The 26,378-nt window shown below is 46.5% G+C and overlaps 3 protein-coding genes across 3 annotated transcripts in view; 1 reads left to right on the forward strand and 2 right to left on the reverse strand.

The window, feature by feature from the left end:
* The window catches only part of timeout (circadian regulator timeout), a 321,920-nt gene extending 320,314 nt beyond the window's left edge, over positions 1-1,606 (reverse strand). Inside the window, exons 1-2 of the mRNA XM_065443676.1 lie at positions 1,381-1,606; positions 1,103-1,256 (exon numbers count right to left, since the gene is read on the reverse strand). Of these exons, the coding sequence (XP_065299748.1) occupies positions 1,103-1,256; positions 1,381-1,486 (260 nt within the window). The 5' untranslated portion in view covers positions 1,487-1,606. The remainder of the gene's footprint in view (positions 1-1,102; positions 1,257-1,380) is intronic.
* Positions 1,607-10,148: 8,542 nt separating this feature from the next.
* On the forward strand, positions 10,149-17,672 carry LOC135911410 (beta-1,3-galactosyltransferase 4-like). Its single transcript, XM_065443680.1, has 3 exons — positions 10,149-10,272; positions 11,744-11,831; positions 13,705-17,672. Exons 1-3 carry the CDS (start codon positions 10,241-10,243, stop codon positions 14,875-14,877), a joined length of 1,293 nt encoding a protein of 430 aa, XP_065299752.1. The 5' UTR covers positions 10,149-10,240; the 3' UTR covers positions 14,878-17,672.
* Positions 17,673-20,852: 3,180 nt separating this feature from the next.
* LOC135911401 (beta-1,3-galactosyltransferase 1-like) lies at positions 20,853-26,103 on the reverse strand. Its single transcript, XM_065443673.1, has 2 exons — positions 26,080-26,103; positions 20,853-21,932 (listed from the first exon to the last, which is right to left on the reverse strand). Exons 1-2 carry the CDS (start codon positions 26,101-26,103, stop codon positions 20,853-20,855), a joined length of 1,104 nt encoding a protein of 367 aa, XP_065299745.1.
* Positions 26,104-26,378: the final 275 nt, after the last annotated feature.

Below are 26,378 nucleotides of genomic sequence, written 5' to 3' on the forward strand. Positions count from 1 at the left end.
AGCAAGCTCAATACATCTCACTGATAAGGCCATAAACCAAAGACTCTATCATCATAGCCAGCTATTAATTTTTTACATGTCGACAGCTGTCAAAAGTGCTGTCCAGGAACACTAATGCAGCCAACTGACAGTGGTGCCCTTTTTCCATGTCCACGGCAAAGCCCGGTGCTGAGGGAATGCACTTTTTCGAACTGGTTATTACTAAAAGCAGCAGTGCCAAAGAAACCCCACACAAAACCATAAATTAAAAATAATGTTGATTTTAAAGTTTAAATGGCAGCTATGTGAAACGGTGTGTGAGGCATTCAGCAAGCAAACATAGAATGTTTCTGCGGTAGGTAGACCTTGACGATTACACATTAGTGTACTGCATTTGGCTCCTTCCTGCTCTCTAAGAGCTGTATGTTAGTCCGTACGAAATCCGCCACTACATCGCGAAACAAAGTTACAGGACCATTTTCGATGTCCGATTCTTTTTCAAGGGAACAACTTATCCACAGTCCGAATTTAAGCGCTGTATGAAACATGAGGCGACAATTCCATCATTGCATGCGGTTATATTACGCAGAGAGTTGATGCACAATTTTATCCACATTGAAGCGCCCCTTCGTTATTAACAAGTCATCGTTATGTGCGGTATTGTTATATGTGCAGACTGCACCATATACAATATATATATATATATATATATATATATATATATATATATATATATATATATATATATATATATATATATATATATATATATATATATATATATATATATATATATATGTGTGTGTGTGTGTGTGTGTATATATATATGTATATATATATATATATATAGTGGGCAAAAGGCATGATATATTTGTGTTTCCCGAGTGTACTTACTGAAAGTTGCATTCAGGCAAGTGCCAGAGGTAAGAAGATAAGGTGATTATCCTTGCCCAATATTATGACACTTGTATATACTGTTGTAATAACTTTAGCCTCACGGTAATAGCATACACGCAAAGCAAAGCATTTAGTTTCTCTTTTTTATTGTTGTCGAGTTTGATGTGTTCACACACTGAAGAAACACGAACAGGAGATGTCACTCAGATAAAGCTCACTTCCGCACCTTATGATGACATCAAACAGGCTGTCATCGTCAGGATAAAACTTGAGCAGGGGCAGTAGATCTGTTTTCAGAACTTGAATGCGGCCCAGGATGCGCCGGATCTCGTGGGACTCGTCATCACGCCTCAGATACCTCAGGAGGTCCTTCAGGCTTTCTATGAAAACAACAGCATTGTGCGGAAATACTAACGCATTAACAAGTCGAAATACAAGAAAAGATAGCCTTAAAAAAAAAGAAAGAAGCTGCAGAAACAGCGAGTCACCGCGAGAGCCGCGTACCTATGCAATCAGGTTCCTTGTAGTATTTGCCTTCATCCCATCCTCCGAGTGTGCTGCATGCTGCCTGAATGTCCGAAAGGACTAAAGATGATATGGATTCGCTCATCGCACGAAACAGCGCACGGTATCTCTTGTCGATGCGCTTTAGTTCACCGTGCGACCGGGAACCGCAAACACACCGCAGCACAGCACCGTCAGCTGTGAAACTTGGCGGGAAAACGATTCACGACCGGAAACACATGCGTATCCGCGTTGCCAGCCTAACCGGACATCAGTTCGGCATCGCCCTCTTTTGAGACTGCCACAAACGATTCAAGCGGGGCTCATGGCCTCAGTGACTCCGAGGACCACGCGTGGTCCGACAGTGGACCAGCCTCTGAGGCGATGGATGGCATCATAATTTTTACGTCATAAGAATGATCACAGAATGACTGCACAGTAGGTGATGTTCAAAACTCGAAGTCGATGGCGTGTTTCGGCTCTCGAGATTGTTTCTGCAGCTTTCAACCAGCAAAAACATAGCCTCTAAGATATGTTCTTTTTTTTTCAAATTCAGAAGGCGCCATTTTTAAAAGGCCTGAACTTGAACACCGCCTATATCCTTATACCACGCTAAATAAAGGGATATGTTTTTTTCGCCCCTTTTATTTTTGTGTAATACGTTTTTCCGTCTCCCTCAATTATTTCCGTCACATGCAACTAATAAAAGCATAGCCTTCGAGATTTGCATTTGTTATCAAGAGGAGCCATAGACGCGTTAATTTGAACGGTCACCAACATATGGCTTCCTACAATAATTATTGTATGAAACTATAAAGTAAGTGAGTGAGTGAAATAACTTCAATAGGCCTAGAGAAGAGAGAGAGAAAGCAAGGGTAGGGAAGGCAGGGAGGTCAACCAGAACAGCATCCTGTTTGCTACCCTACACTGGGGGTGGGGGAAAGGGGAATAGAAAGAGGAAGAAAGGGAGAGAGTCAGCACTGAGTACATGTGGGAGGGACACCTTACACAATGACACTATAAGCGGTCTCTTAAGCCCGTGCACTTCAAGTACGGCCCAGAGAAGACGCTGGGGAAAACCCGTGCCACCCAGCTAGCCCCACGTAGGCACCGCCAAGCCGAGCTTGACGGCCCGATCGCTGGCACTCTGGAAGACCAGGGTTTGGTGATTGAATTTGGGGCTGTACAAGAGCCCAGCACACCTATCCTCGCTGAAAGAGGAGCCGATGGCTTCGCAATCCCACAACACATGGTCCAATGTCGCCGTTAGTCCACAGGCAGGGCAGACCGCACTGGGATACCTTTCAAGGTATATTGCATGATTAGGATACGCACGCCCTTGTAAAAGTCGAGGGGTCACCGCCAGCGCCCTGCATAAGGCGGGGTGCGAGATGGGGAATGCCCGTCTTGACAGATCGTAGTGCGTGGTGGAACCTCATGGAACGTGAGCAAGGGTTCCCCGCGCCACAGGGACACTGCGGAGGCGGCGCGGTGAGTGAGTCCTCGCGCGGCCTCGTGCGCGCCCTCGTTAGGGTTAGAAGGAAAGCCCTCAGCCGACCCCAAGTGAGCGGGAAACCAAGTGATAGAATGCGGAGAGATACTTTTGGCGCTTTGGAGAATGCGGAGGGCCTGAGGGGAGACCATACGGGTTTGGTAGGCCTTAATAGCTGCCTTGGAATCGCTATTGGCCTCGAGCTCCACCACTGGAAAAGTTGGCGCCACCGTCGGCGTGACGTGCTAGGAGGGATCACGTGGACATAGCGGTCGCGTCGGCTGCTTCGGGCGCGCCGAAGCGAGCTGAAAACGAGTTTAAATTTTCTCGTACGCTGCGGTCCTCATTTAGTGGCAAAATTTTCCCGCTTCGAGTGTCTCCTTTACGATGATTGAAAGCACTACGATAGGTAATGGCTGCCTTTGAAAGCGCGCAACATGGTAGGCTACTGCTCGGTGCCGCAGGGCCGGACGCACGTAACGGAGGCCGGTGTCAGCCTTATTCACACGTAGCCGCAGGACAAGGAGCTGTGTGAAGCCTCACTCGCGAAACATAAAACCAGCAGACAGTCATCGGCTACAACTCAGGTATGCAGCAAGCACAGCGCGAGGAAGATTTCTGCTACGGCGCCCGGTCTGCGATGTTCTGAAAACGCGCACTGAGACGCTCGCCCGAGTCCGCTGCCCGACTAATGTCATGACGGTTTGGTCTATGAACTTGTCGATGCTATAGATACTGGCAAGTTCAGTGGAGTGGAAAGGCAGCGGTAAGAAGCACATTTAAAAAAAAAAGCATGGCATATGGTCATGTTTGTGTTATGAATTAATGCACGTACTGGATTACAAAAAAAAGGAGCAGCGGGAAATTGCACGCTGAGAACACCGATAAACATACAGTGCGACGCAACTCGAAAAATGGCATTGAAAAGTCAAAGAAGTTAGAAGAAAAAAAGATTGAATCATCGCGATGGCACATCACAGTCCCCGTAGGCGTCGAAGTCTCTACAGTGAAATTATTTTTGAACAGCTCTGATAGCGCCCACGCAACAATGGTTGCTTGTATACTGCCAATACTCATATTCTGTGGCCTAAAGCTCATGGCACGGTGCGAAAACGCGCGCGCGGAGAAAGCGAAACAGTACGTGGACAAGCATGCAGACGCGCAGTCGGTCGCTGCGAATCTGCGCGATCGCAGCATTGAGGCTTTATTCTATTACGCTCCATTTAGTTATACAAACACTATAAGAACATATTTCACATAGTTTGCTCTCAGCGGTTACCTACCTTTCACGCAAGAAGCCGGTTCGGGAGACTCTATCACGGCGACCGCGCGCAGTGGCGTTCACTGTACGTATTCGGTAAAGAGATAGCGTCTGTAAATGACTGTGTGCTGTCGGTTTGCCCAAGATTATTATTTAGATAGTAAGAAACTTCTTTCGTTTCGAAACTACTTACAGAAATGTCCGGGAGAGCTCGCGCATGGTGTTTTCAGTGAGCGCTGACAGCAAAACCTATGAGAAGCGCGCCACGTGATCCCTCATACTACGCCAGCGAGGCGCTTCCGATAGATGGCGACTCCGTAACTCCTCGCCGCCAATATATTGCCTCTCTACGACCATCGACCACAGCCAGCGCGATTGCAACCTGTTCGGTTACCACGGGCCTCGAAGTGCGTACCGTAGCGCAGCAAGTGAGCCTGGAATTGGAGTCGACGATGGAGACGGCGAATGCCTCTTTATAAACATATGCCGCGGCATCCACGAAGCTTGCCTCAATGTGGTTGTTGCAGACATGCTCGAGTAGAACTGTACCCCTCGCCCGACGTCTGCCGACGTTGTTCGCAGGGTGCATATTGCAGAGAATGGGCGCGATGTGCAGTTGAGACCTGATGTCGCTGGGAATCCGCATGGCGTCGGTGCACTGGTCGACAGGGTTGAGGCCCATCTCGTCGAGTATCTCGCGGCCCGCCGGGTTGCTGGATAGCCTGAGCAGCTGTGAGCACTCTTGTGCCTCGAATATTTCTTCAAGCGTGTTGTGAACTCCGAGCTTGAGCAGGTTTTCGGTGTGGGTGCTTACAGGTAAGCCGAGGGCAAGCTTAAAGACCTTTCTGATGATGGAATTGAGCTTGTTCCTCTCTGCAACATGCCACTTATGCATGGCCGCCGAGTATGAAAGGTCGCAAAGAATAAAAGCATGTATAATGTGCATCTATAAACTATAAAGTCGACAAATGCATGATGATGATCTTAATTGGTATCCCCTTTGAAACGGGGTGGTGAAAAATAGTCCCCTAGCCTGCTTGTTTTAATTAGGTTTTACTATTGACCCTTTTCGCGGCAATACCGTGGGCGCTGCCATGTTTGATCACGTGCTGAGGCGTCCATTGCTTGCCTCCTCTGCCTCCGTGTTTACAATCTAGCTCTGCGCTTCACCGCCTCCAAAAGAAGTCCAACCCATGCAACCTTGCGCGGCTTCATTTGGGGCTCTACCGTGGACCCACAAGGCCAGTCGACCCAACACCCTCGATCTGGTTAATTTCCATCATCGACAAGATTTCTGATTTAGAACACAGATTTGCATTTGCGAACGTTAGCGCCAGTAACCATTACATATTTTTCCCGAAATCCTCACACCACCTATCGTAGGATACAACTTAAAAACCAAAAACAAAAAAAACAGCAGTTGGCAACAAAGGAACACGGACCACGTGGGGTTGTTACTCCGCCAGCCATTCACAGATGCAAACAAAATTGACGTCACGCGACCATTTCAAACTGGTGCGTGCTTGATACCTCCAGAGCGTCTGCTAGCTTTTCTTGAAGAGTCTTTCCATTGGCGGAAGCGATGAGGTGTGCAACAGACATGGACAAAGTGTATGGAGTCTGAGCATTTCACTCTCCAAAGTCCGCTGTACAGTCCATTTCACTGCTGTCCCCGTTCTACCCATGATACTACCCTGCCAACTGAAGTGAAACTTGGCAATAAGTAGTTGCAGCGAAGCAATCGTTTTATTTCAGTTCAATAAACAATTAGGCTTTCACCGTTCCACTAGAATAGACAAATGAAAACGTACAAAATTAAGCGCTTACAATTTTATTTTTGTCGTTACCGCCTTATTAAGGTAACAGGGAAAGTTTGAACTACGAACTATGTGCAGTATCCGGAGAACCAGTGGCCGGCGGTTATGAGGGCGTGGGCAGGGCTTCACTGTAGACTTGAGTTGTATCCCACTCGTATTTTCTGTAGCCCCAAAGTGACCTAGGTTTCATTATTGCTATTCAGCTTCCCTTTCATTTTCTGGATTATCAAAGTGGGATCCCGAGTAAGTCATTCCTTCATGTATACACCGAGGTATTTATATCGCTTGACGATATGTGTGGCTTCCTGTTGAACTGAAACCACGTCCTTACTCGTCTCTTCATTAAAGATCATAATAATTCCCGATTTCTGCGTGTTAAAATTAAAGGGACACGAAACACTTTTCGAGATAACCACAGAATGGCCTGACTATTAAAGGACGTCGTTTCATGAATAAATGTCATGCCGCAAAAATTTTTCGACCCCTTTAGTGTACGCTGAGTTATCGCACCGACACCGCGCTACGCAGCACGCCGCTGCCATATCCGAGGCTACGCACAGCTTACACAGAAATACGCGCAGTTGCAAGCGTGATATAATGTCTCTCTCTCTTTTTGAGATTGCCAACATATATATTTTTCGTTTATCTAACTCAAAATTAGCAATTATGCATTACTGGGAATGCTCTACTCGGAATCATGAAATCGGCCAATATAGTGGGTCCAGCTGCTTTCGGTGACGCTGCATCGCGGCATTGCGAAAGCGAGGGCAAGCGATTTCTCACTGCTTCTGGCACGATATTGTAAATTCCCTGCTGCATGCAGTGCAGCAATATTTGGTTCTCATGTTCGCAGCGGCCTCTGCGAAAGATCGGTTTTCTTACTATGTTCAAAAAGTATCTCAGGGCCTAGATTCGTCCTATGGAGTGGTAGAAAGAGGGTAGTGGTATGGTCCACTGGTATAGCGGGCACAATGATGATGATTATGCTGCTGTTGATGATGATTTATTGGCATCCCCTTTGAAACGGGGCTGGGCCAAATCATCAGCCTGCTTGAGTTACTCGGATACGCTATCAATGATTTTCTTTCTAGCATTCCTATATACATCTCTTTAATCTCAATGAGAGCAGCATTCCGAGCAAGTTGGTAATCTACTACTCAAATGATATTGCGCAACAAAAAACGACACGGACGTGAGAGGACGACACACCAATCTCCTCCATCTACCTTGCACTTCTGCCAGGCCTGTAGTGGATCCGGTCGTATCCCTGTTTCCCTGTTCTTTTTTTACACCAATAATCTAAATGTCATTTGCTTATCTCGACTGCTGACCGGTTGATACTTCCGTCTACTTTAAATCCTAGGACTTCTGGAAGTTGTACATTACGTACTGGTCTCGCTGGGTAAATCCCTTTGCAGTTCCATTAGGATGTGCTAAGTGGTCTCCGGATTTTTGCTGCAGCATGCATGTAATTGCGAATATTTGCTCCAGTATGTTTTTTTTTTGTGTCCTTGGGCAACCAGCTCGAGCCTCAAATAGCAACGCAATTTCCTTTGTGTTATCGTACAGAGCTTTCCTTCTGATTTAAACATCCACTATTGAGGAATATGCAACGGGACGCATGACTTGCGGACGAGGGCCGGTAGAGCCAATTGGCTCTTCTGGGCCAAGGCGGCCGAGCCGCTTGTGCCAGTGGGACCTTGGAATAAGGACCCCAACAATCGTGCCTTATGTAATTTATTTTCAATAACGTTTTCACTCACTCACTCACTCACTCACTCACTCACTCACTCACTCACTCACTCACTCACTCACTCACTCACTCACTCACTCACTCACTCACTCACTCACTCACTCACTCACTCACTCACTCACTCACTCACTCACTCACTCACTCACTCACTCACTCACTCACTCACTCACTCACTCACTCACTCACTCACTCACTCACTCACTCACTCACTCACTCACTCACTCACTCACTCACTCACTCACTCACTTCTAATTTCTTTTTTTCTCATCCTTGTAAATCCATGGTATTTTTTCATTTCCATTATTTGCATACAAGTCACTGTCTCTGTTGCTCTCACTTTCTTTCTGATTACTCCTAGCGTTCATTCTGCATTTTCAATTACCCGGTTCTTGGTTGCTAACTTTCGGCCAAGAACGCCCAACGTGCTCAACTCTACAGTACACTGTACAAACGCCCAACTTGCCCAACGCCTAGCGTTCTAACAACGCCCAATAGCGGGGCGCCCTCTGTATTTAAAGCCCAGATCTTAAAGGCTATACTTCTGCTAGTTGAGTACGGCGGAAGCGATTTGAGTAGCTGGAAACACGTCATAAACGTCAGGCTAGCAGCCACACCGCAGGCTCAGTCGAGCTCAAGCGGTTACACTCAGAATGATACAAACAGACACATACCCCACGCAAAACAGACTACACCATTACATGCCTGAGCTCTACGACAAGTCTTATTGCACCAATGGCAATACATCCCTTAACGTATATCATTTACTCTGGCCGTGCTCGCAAGCTCACATAAACTCCGAACCGGACAAGCGCAAGTTCGAAAAAGCAATCCGGAGCGAAGAACTCGCTCCACAACTCTGGGCCGTCCAGCAGGTCCACGACGCCGCCAGGAAACTCAACCTCCCGGTTCCGTCGTGGGAGACGCCCACTCCATGAGAGCCCTAAGCTCTCGTGGCCTGCAGGACCTGAATAAAGTTGATTTCCTTCCTTCCTTCCTTGGACAACACCTATTCTCTAAGCGTCCATTAGATAGCAGTCCTTTTCGGCCGCCGCTGATTGGCTGGAGATGTTACAGCGAGGAGACATACTAGGGGTGCCTGCCACATCTGATTCGTATAGAGGCTACCCCAGCCCAGCCAATCAGCAGTTCAGAAGCCGAAATTGACTCTCCATGTGGGCTGTCCTTTTCGTTACAATAAGGCAGTCACAACGACGACGAGACCTCGTAATAACCCTCCTATCCGACGCACAGTTAGTCGTACTGACCACCGCATCCACCAAATTTCCAAAGAGTTCTGATTAGTCGCAGCAGTTCTCTTTTGACGCGTCATACAGTGAATCGGATGGTTTTGACGCAGATGTGCTTTCCGCGTTAACATCACTTTCCTTGCATCATGCGGTGCCGCTGCGCCACCTGGAATCGGCGCATGTGGCATACTGACGTTTATTAATTAATTTGGGCTAATTACCTAGTTAGGCGGAAGAAAAAAATAATTTGACTATCTCCAAGTGACGGCAAAACAACATTACCTTGGTTCTGTTCAGCTAAGTGGCATTCGCATATTTTTATACTCTGGCTAAAATCATCTGGGACACCCTGTATACAGCAACCGGCTGTCGCCGCTGGTGAAAAGGTTGGAGGGTGTAACTCCCTTTGTGAAGAGAAAAAAAAGAAGAAAAAAAGAGAAACGCGAGAACAGCAAGGCTTGTTGCTGTGCATACCGGCCTTGAAGGCTGCTTTCGATAGCTTATCGCAACGTTAGTTTTTAAACATCCGATGAAACCATCTGCCGCTGGAGCAAGCGAGACGTGAAAGCGATGAACTATTACACAGTGCAGAATAACCTGCTTACCCATGAACCCTGGAGAATCACGATATATAGACATGGTGCGGCGTTATTTAGGAAAACTGCTGAAGCCCAAAGAAACCTGTTAAACATATCGACAAGAAAAAAAAAAGGAAAATGCTAACGAACGAGTAATTCTGGTCAGTACTGGGACCATTGCCTTTTCTCATTTATATTAATGATATAACTGATAACATAGGTTCTCAAATAAAACTTTTTGCTCACGACTGCGTCATTTAGGGTTGATATTAACTCCCCAGGTTGTCATGGCTCTTTTCTGTTTCATTTAATGAGCTTTGAAAGTCGGTTCAGTTAATCTATTTTTCCTGCGCCACGCGATTCTTGGCCATTCCCCTTAGTCAATATGCGCCACAGTTTTTCGGTGTGCGCCATCATCATCACCAAGTCAATGGTGAAGATTGCATTGTACACAGCTGTTGTTATTGCTTATTATTAACGTCATCGCAAAACTATAATAGGATTAATTCTGCCTTTGAATTCAGACCATTGCTTAACATAGGAAACAAAGTACGTCCCCAGGCACAGGTAAAAGTGTCATATTGAAGCGCAGGAAACGACGCAAGAAATAAGAACAAGAACATTGCTAGTGGTTGAAGAGGAAGAAGAAGATTGTGCGTTTCCTGTTTGCCACGGTCATCCAGCGTCAACGCCAGCCTTATATCTCCGCATAATGTATTTACTCAGGTTCTGCAAAGTTCTGTTGTGAGTATTTTAACCACTTAATAGTATGTTCCCTCTCGCGCAATACCCCCTTAGCCAGTTTAAAATGCGATAAAGTTTCTCGATTGACAGTTAGCCAAGAGGTGTCAGTCGTGGAGAACATCCCAGTGGGCCATTCGTTATAAGATACGTAATTCCGTACGCCGCGCGCTACAGCGCAGCAGTGAACGTACGAAATCCAGAGGCTATATAGAAAGTGCTTGATCCACTTGAGTCACCTTTCCGCATTAAATGCGTAGGCACTTCTATGCTCACCCAACGAAAAACAACCGTCCATTCGTTCGTCCCGTAAGGCGATCGCTTTAGTTAAGGGATGTTGAGGTACGTAGTAAACTTGCTCTTTCATCAGCCAGATACGCAGCCCGTGTGAGAGTCCCGAAGCGGACGTATGGCCAGGGCATCGGTGATGAATCATTACTAAAAACAAGCATCAAACAGAACCCTTTAGCTACGTGCCACTAGTACTTCCGAAAGATTTGAGAACTCAAGTGTACAGTTTCGCTGTCTTTGATGCATCAATTGCTCAGATTGGCATAAGGTTGGCTTTTATTTATTTTTTAAATTTTGGTAGCAATCATACGGGTTCTTGAGGCGCGTTCGATCATGCCGGCACCGCCGTCGGCGTTGTCGTGCTGTCGCACTATGGACGGAACATGCGCCGCTCGTGCGCAGAGGAATGGGGTGGGGGGGGGGGGAGGTATCCAGAGACGCGGAGTGTGTTTGGCAGCAAAAACGACGAAGCGAAGTGGACGCGCCGTCAACGCTTCGTTCAACGTCGGTCAACGTCAGTCTCATATCGTGCCCAATCGAGGCGCTTCGTCTCTTTCGCCACTGCTGCACTCCTCATATATCGCTGCGCGATTCACGGTAACTGCGGTGTCGCTGCTGCTCCTGTACAGCAGCAGCTGCCTTGCTTGCTGCGTCGCGCCAACAAGTCGCACCGGCTTATAAGTAGAACGTTGCCCGATGAATTCGTGTGCAACTTTAAACCTTAATATCGCGTTGTCAAAGCCGCAACAAATCGCTGGCAAAGAGACTTGGCCGTTCCGCCCTCGAAACTGCCACATTTTTATTGTTCTTTTTTTTTAATGGGTCAGTGCGAGAACGACAACACGCTCAAACGTTGTTCGACATATCTGGAAAGTAAGCTTAGCCAGGTTATTTTTTAACGCGAGTCTGCTATACTTTCTCCGACGTGGCACTATAGCATCAGAGGGATACATTTGGCGTCCGCCACCAAGGAACGCGATTGTGTCAATACATTTGCCACGTATCCCTCCGAATCATAACATCGTATGCCCAGTCTCGAGCACAATGTAAAACGCCAGAACAAGCCTCACATTTAGCTTCCAGTCCAACCCAAGAACATTGCGCAACGGAGCCCGACATTCAGAATTGTTACTTCAGTGTGGATACCTTTTAATTATTTTTGAACGTTGTACATATGCTGCAGGTATCGTTCGTGTTGCACCATTGTTGCGGTACTGTGCGGGTCGCCCAGGGACAGGAAATCATGGTTTAAGAGAGTCGGTAAGCTCAAGGTAAGGTTCACTGAATTGCTTCATATTACAGAGTATTTGCAGGAGAACGACTAAAAGTGCTATAGTATAAGAGTTATATGCACGTGTTTTCCCGGTGTCCTGAAATAACTAAACGTTGTAGTGAGTTTGAGAATGGAAAACATGTCATGGGTGAAGTGCGAACAAAGTGTGAACATTGTTTGGTAATGAATAAATTCGGAAATAATTACTAAATACTCGCTTGCTCCCTATTTAGAAGCGATACGAAGGACGTAGAACATTTTCGCAACGTCCTGATAGACCTGAATGGGGCAACAAGTTTATATTTGGTGAAAAAATGGACGGGTTATCAGTGATACCCTGACAAAGGTTTGAGCATCTGAATTAAAGACGAGCTTTAGGGAAAATGACCGATAGGAGCGCTGAAAAGTAACAGCTGCGCCGGAAAATGGTGTTGGTTCTACAAGGTCTCATAAGCTTGCAGTGTTTTATTCTGGCAGAGCGGTATGTATTACTTTGTGGTAACAAAATAATTACGTTATGTGTGTCTCGGTAAGAGTTTTTTGTCTGAGATGTCTCTCGCCGTTGAACTCTGCACAAGCTCACGACCACAGACATTCGATTTGGCAGCCTTACATTTCGGTCTTCGTGCGCTTGATTTTTGCCATGTTGCTTAGTAAAGTGTATAATATTTACACGTAGTTTTAACCGTGCTGACATTCATTAGTTTACGCGGTATGTCAACATTCTTCCCGAGTCCCTATAGCTTAATTCCCGATACTTGCTTTGTTGTCGACAATGGCTGTTGTCGAACCATGTAAACTCTTATAGCAAAATTTTCAATTTTTACAGCTTCATTACGACTGTAGTAATGACATGAATAATTCAGCCATTGTTTTTCTTATTTGCGTTTAGGTTAGGGTGAAATTGAACTAAACAGAATACGAATACAGTGACTGAGCGAAAATGTGCAGCCCAATATTTAAACCTGCTTGATTATTCAGATCTACACGCGCCTCCGCTACCACACACCCCATATAACCAATGTATAACAATAAACGAAATGTTCACCATCTTATATATAAATATTTCCGTTGGTTTGTGGTGCAGGTCAATCCTGCGACTGTAGGGCTGAGTGTGTCAGTTTATAGGGTCTTTATAGAACACAGGCACTACACTGTTTTAATAAACTTGTCGACATATTCAGTAACAAACCAATTTTACCATGCATCATTAATCAAACTTTAGTATTTCTTGGCCTCTACAGTATAGTATATTTTTTTCTATGTTGCGCAGGGTTGGTAGGTATGTGTATATTTATCCCTATTTCCATGGAACACAAACCAAACCACTTTGCTGAACACAAAGGCGATAACATCTCGATTCAAAACCTTTGGGACAGTTTAACATATTCGATACTCAATCCAGATAATCGTAGACTCACTAAACCGCCGGAAACCTTGAAACCCGGAAAATATTTACTGCACAAACTGCGACTTGGATGACAAACCAGTGTGTCTGTTCCCTTATTTTCTTAGTAAATCAGTGGTGTTAGCTAGTTGGCTGTTACGCATGCTGAATTTGTAAACCAGCAATTCAGACGAAGGCCTTGCCTATAGAAGGTTTACACACACACAGTGTTTGTGTCACGTCAGCGTTGTTTCTTTCCATATTTCAGCTCTTCTCGCTTTAGTTGAGCTAGGTTCCCTCCTAAAGGATGTTTTAGCCCTCGCGTAACCCGAATGAAATATCAAAGTCTGACTCCCTCGCTTGCTTAGTTGAGACAAGGACAGCGGCTATTCCGAGCCATAGCATATATGCGCTGTAAATATGCTCTTACCGCTCGCTTGGTGTAATATCGCCTCTCCCACCACTCACTATAAAACCCTCGCAGTTGCAGGTATTGACTGTGACAGCGTGCCTCGCCTGCCTCGCTTACACCGTCGTACGCCCTGGCATCACGAGCGTTGAAGAGCCGAGTGATCGCTCCCGGCGGCCACGTCACGCGGTCGCCGCGGCGCGACGAGCCGACGCTGGCCGTTCCGGTCCCTCGGCGGAAGCCGTGTTCTGCCGCAACTGCTCGCTTCCGACGCCGACATCCATCAAGAGCAGCGATCCCGAGAAGTCGCTGCGCGAGCCGCTCTTCGGCTACCGGATCCTCTGGAACGTCGGGCACCGCTGTCACGTGGACGAGGGCGACGGTGGTGCCGGCTCGCCACCGCCGTTTCGCTACCTGGTCGCCGTCAACTCGCTGCCCGAGAATTACGCGCTCAGGCAGATCATGCGGAGCGAGGCCTGGGAGCAGCTGTGGCGGCTGGGCGGCAGGACGGCGCTCTTGCTTTTCTTCCTGGGCATGCCCCGGTCGCTCCGAGAAAAAGACAAACTGCGCTCCGAGATCGTGCGCTACGGGGACATCGTAGTGGGAGACTACGACGCGACGCCCGCGAACGCCACGCTGACCAGCCTGATGATCCTCAAGTGGACGTCGAGTTTCTGCCGGGAGGCCCGCTTCCTGCTCAAGGTCGACGACGGGGCCCACGTGGACTACCGCTTCCTGCGAGGCTGGTACGGCTTCTTCGCGAAGCAGTCGCTGGACTACGAGATGTTCGGCTCGTTCGTGTCGCTGGGAGCGCGGCCGTGCCAGGAACCGCCCGGCGACACCGACGTGATACGCAACTGCAGCGGGAGCCGCGGCTACCTCGTCGGCTGCGCGTACCTCCTCACCGCCGACGTGGTCGAGCCGCTGCTGTACGCCGCTGCCACGGAGCACGCGCCGCCTACGCCGCCCGAGGACCTGTACGTGACGGGCACGCTCGCAGACAGCGTCAGCGCCCGCCGCGCCGAGGTGGCCCACTTCGAGGGCTGCTACGTGACCTACGCCAAAAAGACCACAATCTGGCAGGGAGGGCCGCTCTATTGGCTCAGAGACCGTGTGCAGGCGTCATGTGCAAGGAACTGCCGCGACCTTGGCAGGAAACTCGGTCGATTATGTCTTGTGATTCTCTTCGGCATTACGTGCCTGTGTGTTTACCTGCGTTTGCATGTTCTGCCGCAAACAAGGTTCTAGTTTGTCTCTTAGTAAGCCCTATCGTCGGCATGCGGCTTCAGATGCAACGAACGGGTAGCATGTCACACGTCACCTGGATACTTAACTTAATTTGCCCCAAGTTTTAGTATGTAACAATACTTTATATGCGATATGGGTAGTGGCTAAATGTTTACATAAAATATGGCGACATGTATTTTATTTTCGTCTTTTTTTTAGGCTCCTGGGTATTGTAGAGCTCGCGGCTTAAAGTAGTAGTCTACTTTTAGACTCTTGTATTATTAAGAAATTGAAAAGAACAAAGACCGCAGGCATGGTATAATTGTCTCAGCGGAAGGCAGACACCTAAATTGCTCTTGTGAGGTGACAAAACGTACAAATAAAGCAAAAAAGAAGGGATAGATAGGATAGAAAAAAAAGTTAATGCGCATAATGTTGTTACAGCAGCATGCGTTGCTCAGTGGAGAGACAGGGTTGTTTGGTGTGTCTGTTGCATTGCGGGGCAATTCACTCGGTGCTTCTTGCCTCTTCGGTCTGTTCCTTGGGCTTAAAACATCTCTAAACGGGCAGGTTTTGGGTATCTTTACCGCGTGTGCTATGCTTGTGTTATCTGAGATACGTGACCTCCCGCATTTTTCTTTTTTTGCAGTAGCTATCCCGCATATAATGTGAAATATCCTCGTTTTCTCTCTAATACAACACCAAAAGCACCTCAAGTGATGCGTCTTGAACCATTGTACAGATTGTACAGCGCTCTAGTGTATCGAATACGATCTACACAAGTTATGGCAAAATTTTTTAGATTATTGCGAACTTGAAGGGGTGGGCTAACTTAGGTTAATGCTGTGTCCGCTATTTGAGCGATTAATTCCCGATGCTACAATATGACCATCGTGTTACTTCGAGGTGAACTGCAACAAGAGTTCACTTTGGCTAAATTTGTTATGTCTATAGTGCATACAAATAAAGCCATCTTGGCAAAGCCCCAGTGCCTGTTTGCAGCCTTTTATCAGCACCAAAACGAATGACGAGTGCACCGGGCGGTTGTCGCTACGACGCAAGTCCCAGCACATCGCCTCTGATATCTTTCAGCGCGTTGCTAGCAGACGCAAGCACCACCTTATCTTTGAGGTCATGACGAGGAGCCGCACGCTCTAGGTCATGCGCCACTTCCGGTGAGCGGTAATGGCGGTGCTTTTTAAAAAAATCGGTATTAAAAAATTCACGCAGGAACAACTCTGAGTTTTCAAAGTATGCGTAAGCATTTTGCCACTTGCTCATCTCCACGCAGCCTGGTGTCATTATCAATGTACTGAAACTTGATTCGACCAGCATAAACCCTTATCAACCCTCATCGGTCGTTATCAACCTTATCGAACATGTTCCAACCTTTACCAACTCTTATCGGTCCTAACCAACGCGCATGTTCAGCGAAGCTGCTGCAGAACCACCACTGCACTTGCTGAGGAGGGTATACGCAATGCTTTATTGATTGTTTGGATGCTTCTTTCGTGGTCGTTCTTTATTGAAATGTATGCTGTTATGTGTGATGTATGGGTGATTTTAGTTAATGTATGCCCTATTCGCTTGATTTTGTTGAGCGCTTGGTGCTTTTGCCTTGCAGGGGTATGAGCCATTGCATTTATTGCTTGCTTACGTGGGTATGAGCCATTGCTTACGGTGGTATGAATCATTGTTTACGGGGTTAGGAGCCACTGCATTCGTATTACGTGACGGACGGGTAAATTTCTGGTTGGGTAGGCATACAAATGCGTACACTTTTAAAGCCGCTAATCTTGCAAGGGTTTCGCGACACTTCCGCACGTATTTAAAACGTGAAACTTTGTAGATATGTAATTTTGTGGCGAGGCCCTTCTCTATACCTGCGCTGTGTTAAGCTACGCTTTTTACGTGGTCAAAACATGGTCAAAAGCTGGACGTTCAGCCCTGTAGCAATATTCATGCTACTTGGACTCAAACATACCGATTGCGCTAATGGCATCGGCTTCAGTGCTCAGTGGCAATTATCCCGGTAACAAAGCGTCCCAGGCTTTGAGAACAACTGTATTGAAATGCAATCGTACAGGGGTGAGAGCAAAAGCTAACAAGCTGTGGGACTTCGTGCGACGATTTTTCACCGACTTCTTCATATACTGTGCGTGCGCGCGCTTTAGTTTTGTTGATCCACCTTAGTTTCTTTATATCATGGAAACTTCAAAGGGATTCACGGAGACGTCACTCAAAATTTTATGAATCAGTTTGTCGTTTGTATCCTTTTTGCACTTATTCAACAGAGAGCTGCAGCTACAGTAAGCTCGCTTTAGAGTCTAACGCACCTGAAAGGCAAATTTCGATAGCCATGAAGTACAGCTATATGTTCCTTTGGAACAGACCGAAGCAACAGAAAAAAAGAAAGAGGCTAATGCTCACTTGTTGAGAGGCACAATATTTATTTAAAATGCACTGCAAGCTATACAGAAATTACGTCACTTACTATTTTAACATTAACCGGCGCCGAAACACTACCTGCAACAAATTGGAGGCGTGACAGAGACAACTTGTTCGAGAGACGCTTGCAAGTGGCAGTAGTTTTCCAATGCATGCGCAGCACACTGTGCTTGAAACTAAGAAACCACGAAAGTACAACATGAAAGCGATTCAAGGTAGAATGCATGTCAGTCGTTGCTGGTGTATTTTATGGCTTACCACGACACTTCATGTTATAAACATGGAACGAGTTCCATAGAACCTTGCGATGCTCAAAGCTGTATCTAGTAGTGCCGTGAATGCCTCATATTTCGTATAAAAAAATAAAGAAACAAGAACATGGGCAGTCATCTCTCTGTTCGATGCTTATCAATGAGGGTGTGCATCGAAGTTATATAGACACATTATCATAGCAGTATTAGTTCATATTCTTGTAGCCTTTTCGACAAAATCATGCGAGTGTCGACGAACTGGTCAGTGTAGATTTTTGGCTGAGCGTGCCAGCAAAATAAGGCACGCAAGTTCGACATGCGCGCAGCTTCTTACGACAATCGCGGCTTTCTTTCTAGAAAATGTTTGAGAGATTGGAGTCATGGCGTCACACGGAAAGCTCCAACAGCTCATTATGATCTGCTTTGAAGAAAGTTGATCCAGTTAAGTTCTTAGCGTTGCCTGCGTCTCTCGTTGAAACACTTGTTGCTGTCGACCGGCTGAGCGCGCTTCGAACCAAGATTATATACCGCAGGGGAGAGATAGATAGGAATAGAGGGAAATGTAGGAATGTTAACTAGATTGGAATATACGGTTTCCTACCCTGCACTAGGGGGATGAGGCGAGGGGGAAGGTAGGGGTGAGAGGGGGTAGAGTAATAAACGGTTTCATGAACATACAGACACACGATGGAAACCTATTTTAAAAAAAAAAACATTTATCTCAAGAAACATTTTAACCAAGAAAAACAAATAGCAAATTAACCTGACACATCATAAACCCCATACAAGCACGAGAAACTCCCCAAAACGACTATATAGATAAAGAAACATACTAGACCTCAGCTGTATACTGTTCCACAGTTCGACTAAACAAGTAGCAATTCGCCACTAGAAATCGAACGTTCGACCGGCACCAGTAGTGGTGGCCCGGCGTAGAGAGAGAGAGAGAGAGAGGGCTCTTTATTAGAAAAACAGAGAATTTTGCCGGCGCGTATATAACCGCTGGCATGCTACTCTGTATAGGGATGGGGAATGGGATTAAAAGATTCCAGATAAGAGTGGGAGAAAAAAAAAGGATAAAAATAAATATGAAATGTCCGACTGGACCTGATACTCGGCGTAGGTTTCGATGCGGCGTATACGCGTCGAGCTCCGTTGCGAGCGACGGGGTTGTGATCCTTTGCCGAGACCAGCGTGGCACACGACGCGGTCTTCGCTAGTGGCGCGTTGTGCCGCTGACGTGGCCAGGTGGTTGCCTCTGTGGCACCTGGCAGTGGCAGGTTACGGCAGCGTGGGGCTGGACCAACGAGGTTTAAGAATACTTTTTTAAAAACCTCCTTGGGTTGGACCGAGCCTGTGGACCACTGCCACAGCACCGTAGCCGGCGCTCAGGAGCTGGAGCTGTCACCGGCCAACTCTAAGACTCTCCGGTTCTCTGAACTCTCCAGTTCGTAGTCCCCGAAGTTGCTACTTCCCGTTTGCAGAGCACAGCTGGAAATGCGTCTGCCCTGCTCCTCGTCCGCGTCAGCAATGCACTGCTCAGCAGCCTTCACCTTCTTTTTTTTCTTTTTTTTACAGTGAAGCTGTTTATGCAGACCCTGTGCCATCGTTGTCGGAGTTCACTAAAGCTATCATCATCAGCAATGGCTCAAGCGTCGTCGTCTTCTTCCACAGCTGGCTTGTCGGCGACCCTCGGCGCTACCGCGCCAATGCAGTCGTGCCACTGCTCCTGCGTTCGCCTTCGTCGTCCAAAGATGCCTCCACTGCCGCTCGTCATTCGAGCGCAGAATTTCACTTCTATTCTGTCGTCGTAATGTGGAGGCCGCGTTTACGGGGGTATGAGCCGTTGCTTAAGAGCGTATGAACCATTCATTTTCTTACGTGACGGACATATTTATTTTGAAGCACAAGGCTGTGATTGTGAACTGTAAACGCCGTCATCTGTCGCCAACTCAAGGGCAAGCAATGCAAGATTCAGCGTCTCCAGACAAAGCAGTGCAAGCGGAGGAGGCACACCGAGCAGTACAGACACAAGAGACGACAGCCCAAGATCAAGCGGTAGAAGAGACAACACAACACCGAGCAAATTCAACATTACACACAAAATGAATAAAAAACCAATCAGATAGTTTTTCCCTCACGCCAAATCTTGCTTTCTTTACTGGCGCGCAAAAAAAGGGGCGGAGCAACTTTCATGCGAAAAGAAAGCACGGCAAAACACAGACAGAAAGCTCACGGGAAAAAAAAGAAAAAAAAAACACACTGGGAGAACCGAAAGAAAAAGCGTTCCTAAAGCAGGTTCAACGCGCGAAGGACGCAAAAGTGAAAAAGAGGTGAAATAATGGTGAAACAAAAGATTCACAATATAAACTGCTTGCGAAGTTTGGCTTGCATGGTGTAACACTCCGTGCAACTAAAATAGCTTCGCTGTTCGACCATATTCACAGACTGGAAGAGGGCGGTGATTTTTCCTTCCCTCTCTCGCGCTTCAAGCGCTTCACGCATCACGTGGCCACGGGATGCTCCCAACTTCGTTTCGCCGACCGACGTCATCGTCTTCACATTTTCATCCCCCTTTCGCACATGTTTTGCCAGTCACTCATGACAGTATACAACACCACTGGGGCAAACAACGCATACATGAGCGAAGTAAAAAAAATAGCGCACTAAGAGCAAAATGTCGTTCGCACAGGCCAGCAGTTAGGTCACCATCACGAAAGAAGTGGGCGCATCGTTATGGCCATACGCGGAGCTCAATTCACAAAGCTTCCCGTTCGCGAACATTATCTGTCATTGGGTGGTAGTCTCCGCTAACAATTTGTCAGTTTTCCCAATTGAACGGTGCCTATCATTAGGAACCGATATAGCGTATGAAATGTTTCGTAAATGTGGGAGAATGCGTATTTGCATTCTCATCCGATCCCAATGCGGCCTACAACTCTTTATGGATGGCCAAGTATGTGTAGTCTTTTATGCCTGTATTTACTGTCAAGCATCTGTAAAATATTTCAAATGTCGGGTGAAAGACACCGACGTTCTCACAGAAAAACTTTGTCTATTCCACAATTGTAAACACCGCCTTGTAACGCTTCATTATCCTTAACGCGTGCCTTCAGCGTGCAATTGTTAAGTGCAATCATTGTAGCATTGTAAATGAGTGCTGTGAAAACGGATACATCTGCTGCGTCTTGTTCTAAACTGACGCATCATTAAAAAATTCACATCTATGCGTTACGCTTCGGCGCGTAACAGTGCTAGTTTGTCGAACTGTAGCGCTAAGCCATGTACAGTCTCTGGTCAAAGAACTGGTGCCTCAATGACCCTTGGCTGGGCCTCGCTGTCCACAGCATGACAGTAGCACACGTGAAAGGTAAAGAAGAGATGGTGGCACTTGTACTCTAGCCGCTTCATGGCGTACCACACTTTGCTCATTTCCTCCGTGGTCACGTGATGGCCGTAGATGGCCCTCTTGTATTCACACAGTGTCGACAGTTTGTTGTTGCTCGCTCCAGCGAGACGCGTTCTGTCGATGCCGGCGCGCTCCGCACACATTCCGGTAATGTAGACGTCTTCCATGCTTACGGGTTGCACATGTCCTGTAGCTCTGTACAGCAGATCCACCACGCGGCCACCGATAACGTACATGGCGCCGTGTATGTAGTCGGGAAACACGTCAGCCGGCAACTCTTCGTAAGGGACGTACCACTTGTCCAGTGGGTCCCGGGAAGGGATGTGTTTGTGTAACAGTTCGCCGTAGATGACGTCCTCTGGCTGCCCGTGCATGGCTCGGTAAAAGTTGGCCAGGTTCGGGAAGCAGTCGTCATCGATCTTCACCACGAATCGGGCCTGCGGACAATGGAGGTACGCCCAGCGAAGGAGCATGACCGACTTGAGGGACAAGTTTCGGTATGTGTCCGAGAAGTCCTCTTGCACGATATCTCTGTACCTTAACGACTCCAACTCGAGGGCGCTCTGCAGTTTGGCGGTGCTGGGCTTGCCGAAGAGAAACAGCAACCTGTTACCGGAGGACCTTCTCACGTCTTTGGCCCACGTGCGTCGTATGACATTGCGTGTGTCTACGTATTCTGGTGCCGACAAGACCAGGAAAAGGTATTCGACACGCGCCTCTGTCGGGCACACATTTGTTGGGTTTATGAGGTAGTCGTTAGGTTTGTTGTGAACTCGCTCTGCTGGTAAGCTTATTCCGGCTATATCTGTATCCGGGAACCATCTCAAAGGCGCCTCGTTGTCTATTGAGTTGGTGAACGATGTGAGCAAAAAGCAAACGAAAGCGTAGGCGAGGAGCACCAGCAGGAGCACAAAGACCAGCGTCTTCAGACGATGTCGCAGCCGTCTTGCAGGCAGAAACGGGATAACCTGTTAAGCAACGTTGAAAGTGTCATTAAATTCCCATTTATCTTATGCGATAAGGTGGACCATTGTACCACCTGGTATAATTTTGCGCATTCTCATAATCGAAAACAAGCTAGTAACGGCTAAATCTACAGTTGGCAATAATAATTCTCGCTGAGGGTGGGTACTAGTGCATACAACACACATTGTCCCGTGAAGCTGGTGTCACATTTTCCCTCTAGCACGATAATTTTTGTCACTGGCTCGAAAAGCGATTCGTGCACTAGTACAGTATTTGAAGTGCACCGGCTTAAGAGACCGTTTATAGTGTCCTTGTATATGGTACGTGTCCCTCCCACACGTACTCAGTGCTTACTCTCTCCCTTTCTTCCTCTTTCTATTCCCTCTTCCCCCACCCCAGGGTAGGGCAGCAAACCGGATGCTGCTCTGGTTGACCTCCCTGCCTATACTATCCTTGTTTTCTCTTTCTCTCTCTCTCTCTCTGAACAGTATGTCTAGAAATAACGTGTGCAGGGGCGTGACATTGCAGCGATGCCTTTTCCGATGCTATTCCATTTACACTTCCTTACTGGTCAGAACGATGCTCCGCCTCCGTTATCAATGGGATCAACCACATGGTTGTGACCAACTGAATGGCAAATGTAATCCAAGAGACGTCATTTCTATGCAGATGCCATGCTTTGATGCTTTCTGTAAAATCAGTTCAGAAAGAAAAAGAAAAAAAAATGAAACGAAAGTTGCTTTTCGGGAAATCCCGGCGAAAGTGTTTCTGCGAAGTAATAAAAAAAAAGCAGCTAGCTTTTGGAAGATAGCACAATTCTAGTTCTTTAGCTGGTCTAGCCCAAGAAGCTGACATTACTTGCTCGAGAAATAAGAATGCATAATCGACTAATTAGAAATCACGAATTATGTGTTTAACTAATTACTTACGGCACACATTGCAATTTACAAACTGTAGCTGGTGAGACTGCAAGACATATCCACTTGAATATAATGCTGTGGATGACGTCATTTTCAAGAAATGCGCGACAAAACTTGCGGTTAAACTGCACTGTCGTTCCATTTACTTTTAAGCATCAAGTGAATTTAGCTCCCGTTGTTGGCGACCTCCAAGTGACCTTGAGCCAAAAGCCAGAGCCGTTATCCGGGCATCGTTGCGAGAACGAAACGAGATCATCCTCGCAACCAGTCAAAAAAAAAAAAAAATGCGGCCTCTGGCCCCCAACCGATTGTACAGAACCACATTATATACGCTAGACACTGCCCAAACAAGTTAAAAAAAGTATTGCTTCTGAGTTCTTCCTAATGTTTGTTTACAACATCACTCAAGCTGCAACTTCTAGTACGCTGCAGGTTTATTTGTCATTTACAACAGGGACGTTCAAAGGACAGATACAGTGCCCCATACATTTGTTTGTCCTCTTTTGGCGCTAAGACAGGGTTGGCTGTGCTCTTTTCAACGCCAGCGGTCCGTGAGTTCCGCGACGCGGGTTTTGCTCCACCTCTTTCTGTAGATGGCGCCACGGTGCGTGACCAGGCCGGCAGCATTCGTCGCGCCAGGGAGAGTTGTGAGATAATTGTGAGTAATCGTCGATCGTAATTACTCCACGCAATCGGCTTTGCCGGTAGCCATTTCATGATTACATCTACTTTCGATTACGCGAGAGGAAGCATTTCTTTAAATCAAAACGCCGTTTTATGCATTGAATTAGGAAAGTAACAGGACCACTAATATATTTCTTCGCAAAGTTCGGGAAATAATATCTTGCAACTGGTGTCATCCGAATAATTCGATCTAACTGCATCCGCCCAGCGCACTCACCCCGGCTACAATTTGTAAATTGGAATATATATAGCACAAAAGAATTAGTATTGTGCCATTGGCTTACAGGTGGTTATTAAAGCTTATTTAACATCATCGCAGAAACACCCAGCGTATAAAGTACGAGGGTAGCCCTTGTTTCCGTTCGCAAACACGGTACGACGAAAGCACAACATGGCCAGAACTTGATTCAGTGGGTGTGACGTCACAGCTCCTAGTGCCCAGAGGCCGTATTTCGAAACGACCCACTTCATCATCCATTTTTATCGCCCTTCAGCATTGGCTCGATCATGGCTTGAACATCGTCGTCATAGCTGCGACCGTCCACTCGGCGCAATGCTCTTTAAGAATGGCAAATTAAATGTAACGTGACAAAATGCTGGCCCTGGGCTGCGATCTGAAAAGATGCTTTTCACTCGATTCTATGCCACTCTTATCATCCGCCCTTTACGGCCAGCTAACCCCGTCTATAACTAGGGCTGATCATCACTGTGACCACTGAAGAAGCTAGAAAAGCGTGGCAAGGAATAACATAAGGAAAGGCATCCCTACAATATCGCGACCTGGCTATCAGACGCGTTTTCTAACGAATAATCTCATTTTTCATCATTTTCGCCATTCATTGAAGTATCGGAAGACGCGGCGCCGCTCATATAAATAGGATCGACCATCCAGCACGACGGGTGACAAAATAAGAAAGGAAAATGAAATAGAGTGCTGCAAAATAAGGGCCCGGAGTCAGTTACATATACGGGATGTCGTAGGGAGTCCATGAGTCACGTTCAGATGGTCCGCACTTGTTAGTAGAGTCGATATTTTCGAGAATTGCGTAGTGGAGATTTCCCTCATGGCTTTCGGGTCTGTCAGTTAGATTTAGTGGAGTGAATCATTTCCTGTTGCCCTACGTAAGCAGTTCTCGGATCTACGCTTGCTGTTTCCGAGGTAACGAAAAACATTTCCTGAATGAACGTGTTGGATATTGGCGGTGACGGCGCTATCGAAAACCGCTTTCATACTTTTCGAGCAAGCATGGCTCCTAAGTTGTGCGACGTGTCTCTATGAGTGTATGTATGTATGTATATATATATATATCCGCAAGTTTTACATGCAAAAATACAATATGTATATGAAGACCACCGAATGGTGGACTTAAGAAATATTTTGACCACCTGAGGTTCGTTAATGTACCTAAATCTAAGCATAAAAGCGTATTCGCCTTTGTTGACTTATCTGGTGCACTGGGAAAACTGTAAAGTGGTCAAAAGAAAGACTACGTGGGATTCATCGCGGCAGCGAGAGGTAACAAATCTATCTATCTATCTATCTATCTATCTATCTATCTATCTATCTATCTATCTATCTATCTATCTATCTATCTATCTATCTATCTATCTATCTATCTATCTATCTATCTATCTATCTATCTATCTATCTATCTATCTATCTATCTATCTATCTATCTATCTATCTATCTATCTATCTATCTATCTATCTATCTATCTATCTATCTATCTATCTATCTATCTATCTATCTATCTATCTATCTATCTATCTATCTATCTATCTATCTATCTATCTATCTATCTATCTATCTATCTATCTATCTATCTATCTATCTGTCTATCTGTCTATCTATCTATCTATCTGTCTGTCTATCTATCTGTCTATCTGTCTATCTGTCTGTCTATCTGTCTGTCTATCTGTCTATCTATCTGTCTATCTGTCTGTCTGTCTGTCTGTCTGTCTGTCTATCTGTCTGTCTGTCTGTCTGTCTGTCTGTCTGTCTGTCTGTCTGTCTGTCTGTCTGTCTGTCTGTCTGTCTGTCTGTCTGTCTGTCTGTCTGTCTGCCTGTCTGTCTGTCTGTCTGTCTGTCTGTCTGTCTGTCTGTCTGTCTGTCTGTCTGTCTGTCTGTCTGTCTGTCTGTCTGTCTGTCTGTCTGTCTGTCTGGCAATGACGACTGTGAACAGGATACGAGAAGAAGCAATTTGCCTCGCCACTGTTCTTCATACTTCATTTCACCTGCGAATGCAACGACAAACCGAACCGAAAGCGTTGCCTCTCAAAAAAATGATGAGAAACTTGTAATACACCCACTGGGACGATCTTTAAAAGAATAAAGTTCGTTCGTTCATTCAGTAATACATCTGAATCTGACCATGAATGCGACGGGATGAAAGGAAAATAAAAACACAAAGCAAATTTCTAGTGCTGGGCAGTTATAGGATGAAGCCTTTCTTACGTTTATAGTTTCATTGTTTTCGCCGCATTAACCTTAAAAATATTACGTTCAAGATGGACGTAGTAAGTTATGACGTAGATAAGACTCACCTTCAGCATCAACAGTGATAGCATTCCTCTGGCGTTTCAGCAGAGTGGCTTGATGAGTCTTCAATATCTCTCGCACGAGTAGCAGGTACGACTCTGTATTCCGGATCGGCTGAGGGGAGGCATGCGAGTTTCACGACGTTCTGCAGCTTAGTCCGCCGTCATGTTAGGCGAATCAGCAGGTTTTTGGCAGTAGCGGTCGTATAGCTACTGTTTATTCATATTCTAACGGCTGACTCAGTGCCGGAAGTCCGCAGCTTTGAGCGTCCAATGGTCGTTTTGATTCGCTTTGCGCAGTGCAC

Source organism: Dermacentor albipictus, chromosome 4, assembly GCF_038994185.2.
Source record: "Dermacentor albipictus isolate Rhodes 1998 colony chromosome 4, USDA_Dalb.pri_finalv2, whole genome shotgun sequence".
Taxonomy (NCBI): domain Eukaryota; kingdom Metazoa; phylum Arthropoda; class Arachnida; order Ixodida; family Ixodidae; genus Dermacentor; species Dermacentor albipictus.

Coding starts and splice junctions, on each gene's coding strand:
- LOC135911410 (XM_065443680.1), top strand. CDS start 10,241: ATGTATTTACTCAGGTTCTGCAAAGTTCTGTT. Junction 10,273..11,743: donor AGGTTCTGCAAAGTTCTGTT/GTGAGTATTTTA, acceptor CATATGCTGCAG/GTATCGTTCGTGTTGCACCA. Junction 11,832..13,704: donor AGAGAGTCGGTAAGCTCAAG/GTAAGGTTCACT, acceptor AAACCCTCGCAG/TTGCAGGTATTGACTGTGAC.
- LOC135911401 (XM_065443673.1), bottom strand. CDS start 26,103: ATGCTATCACTGTTGATGCTGAAG. Junction 21,933..26,079: donor TATCACTGTTGATGCTGAAG/GTGAGTCTTATC, acceptor GTTGCTTAACAG/GTTATCCCGTTTCTGCCTGC.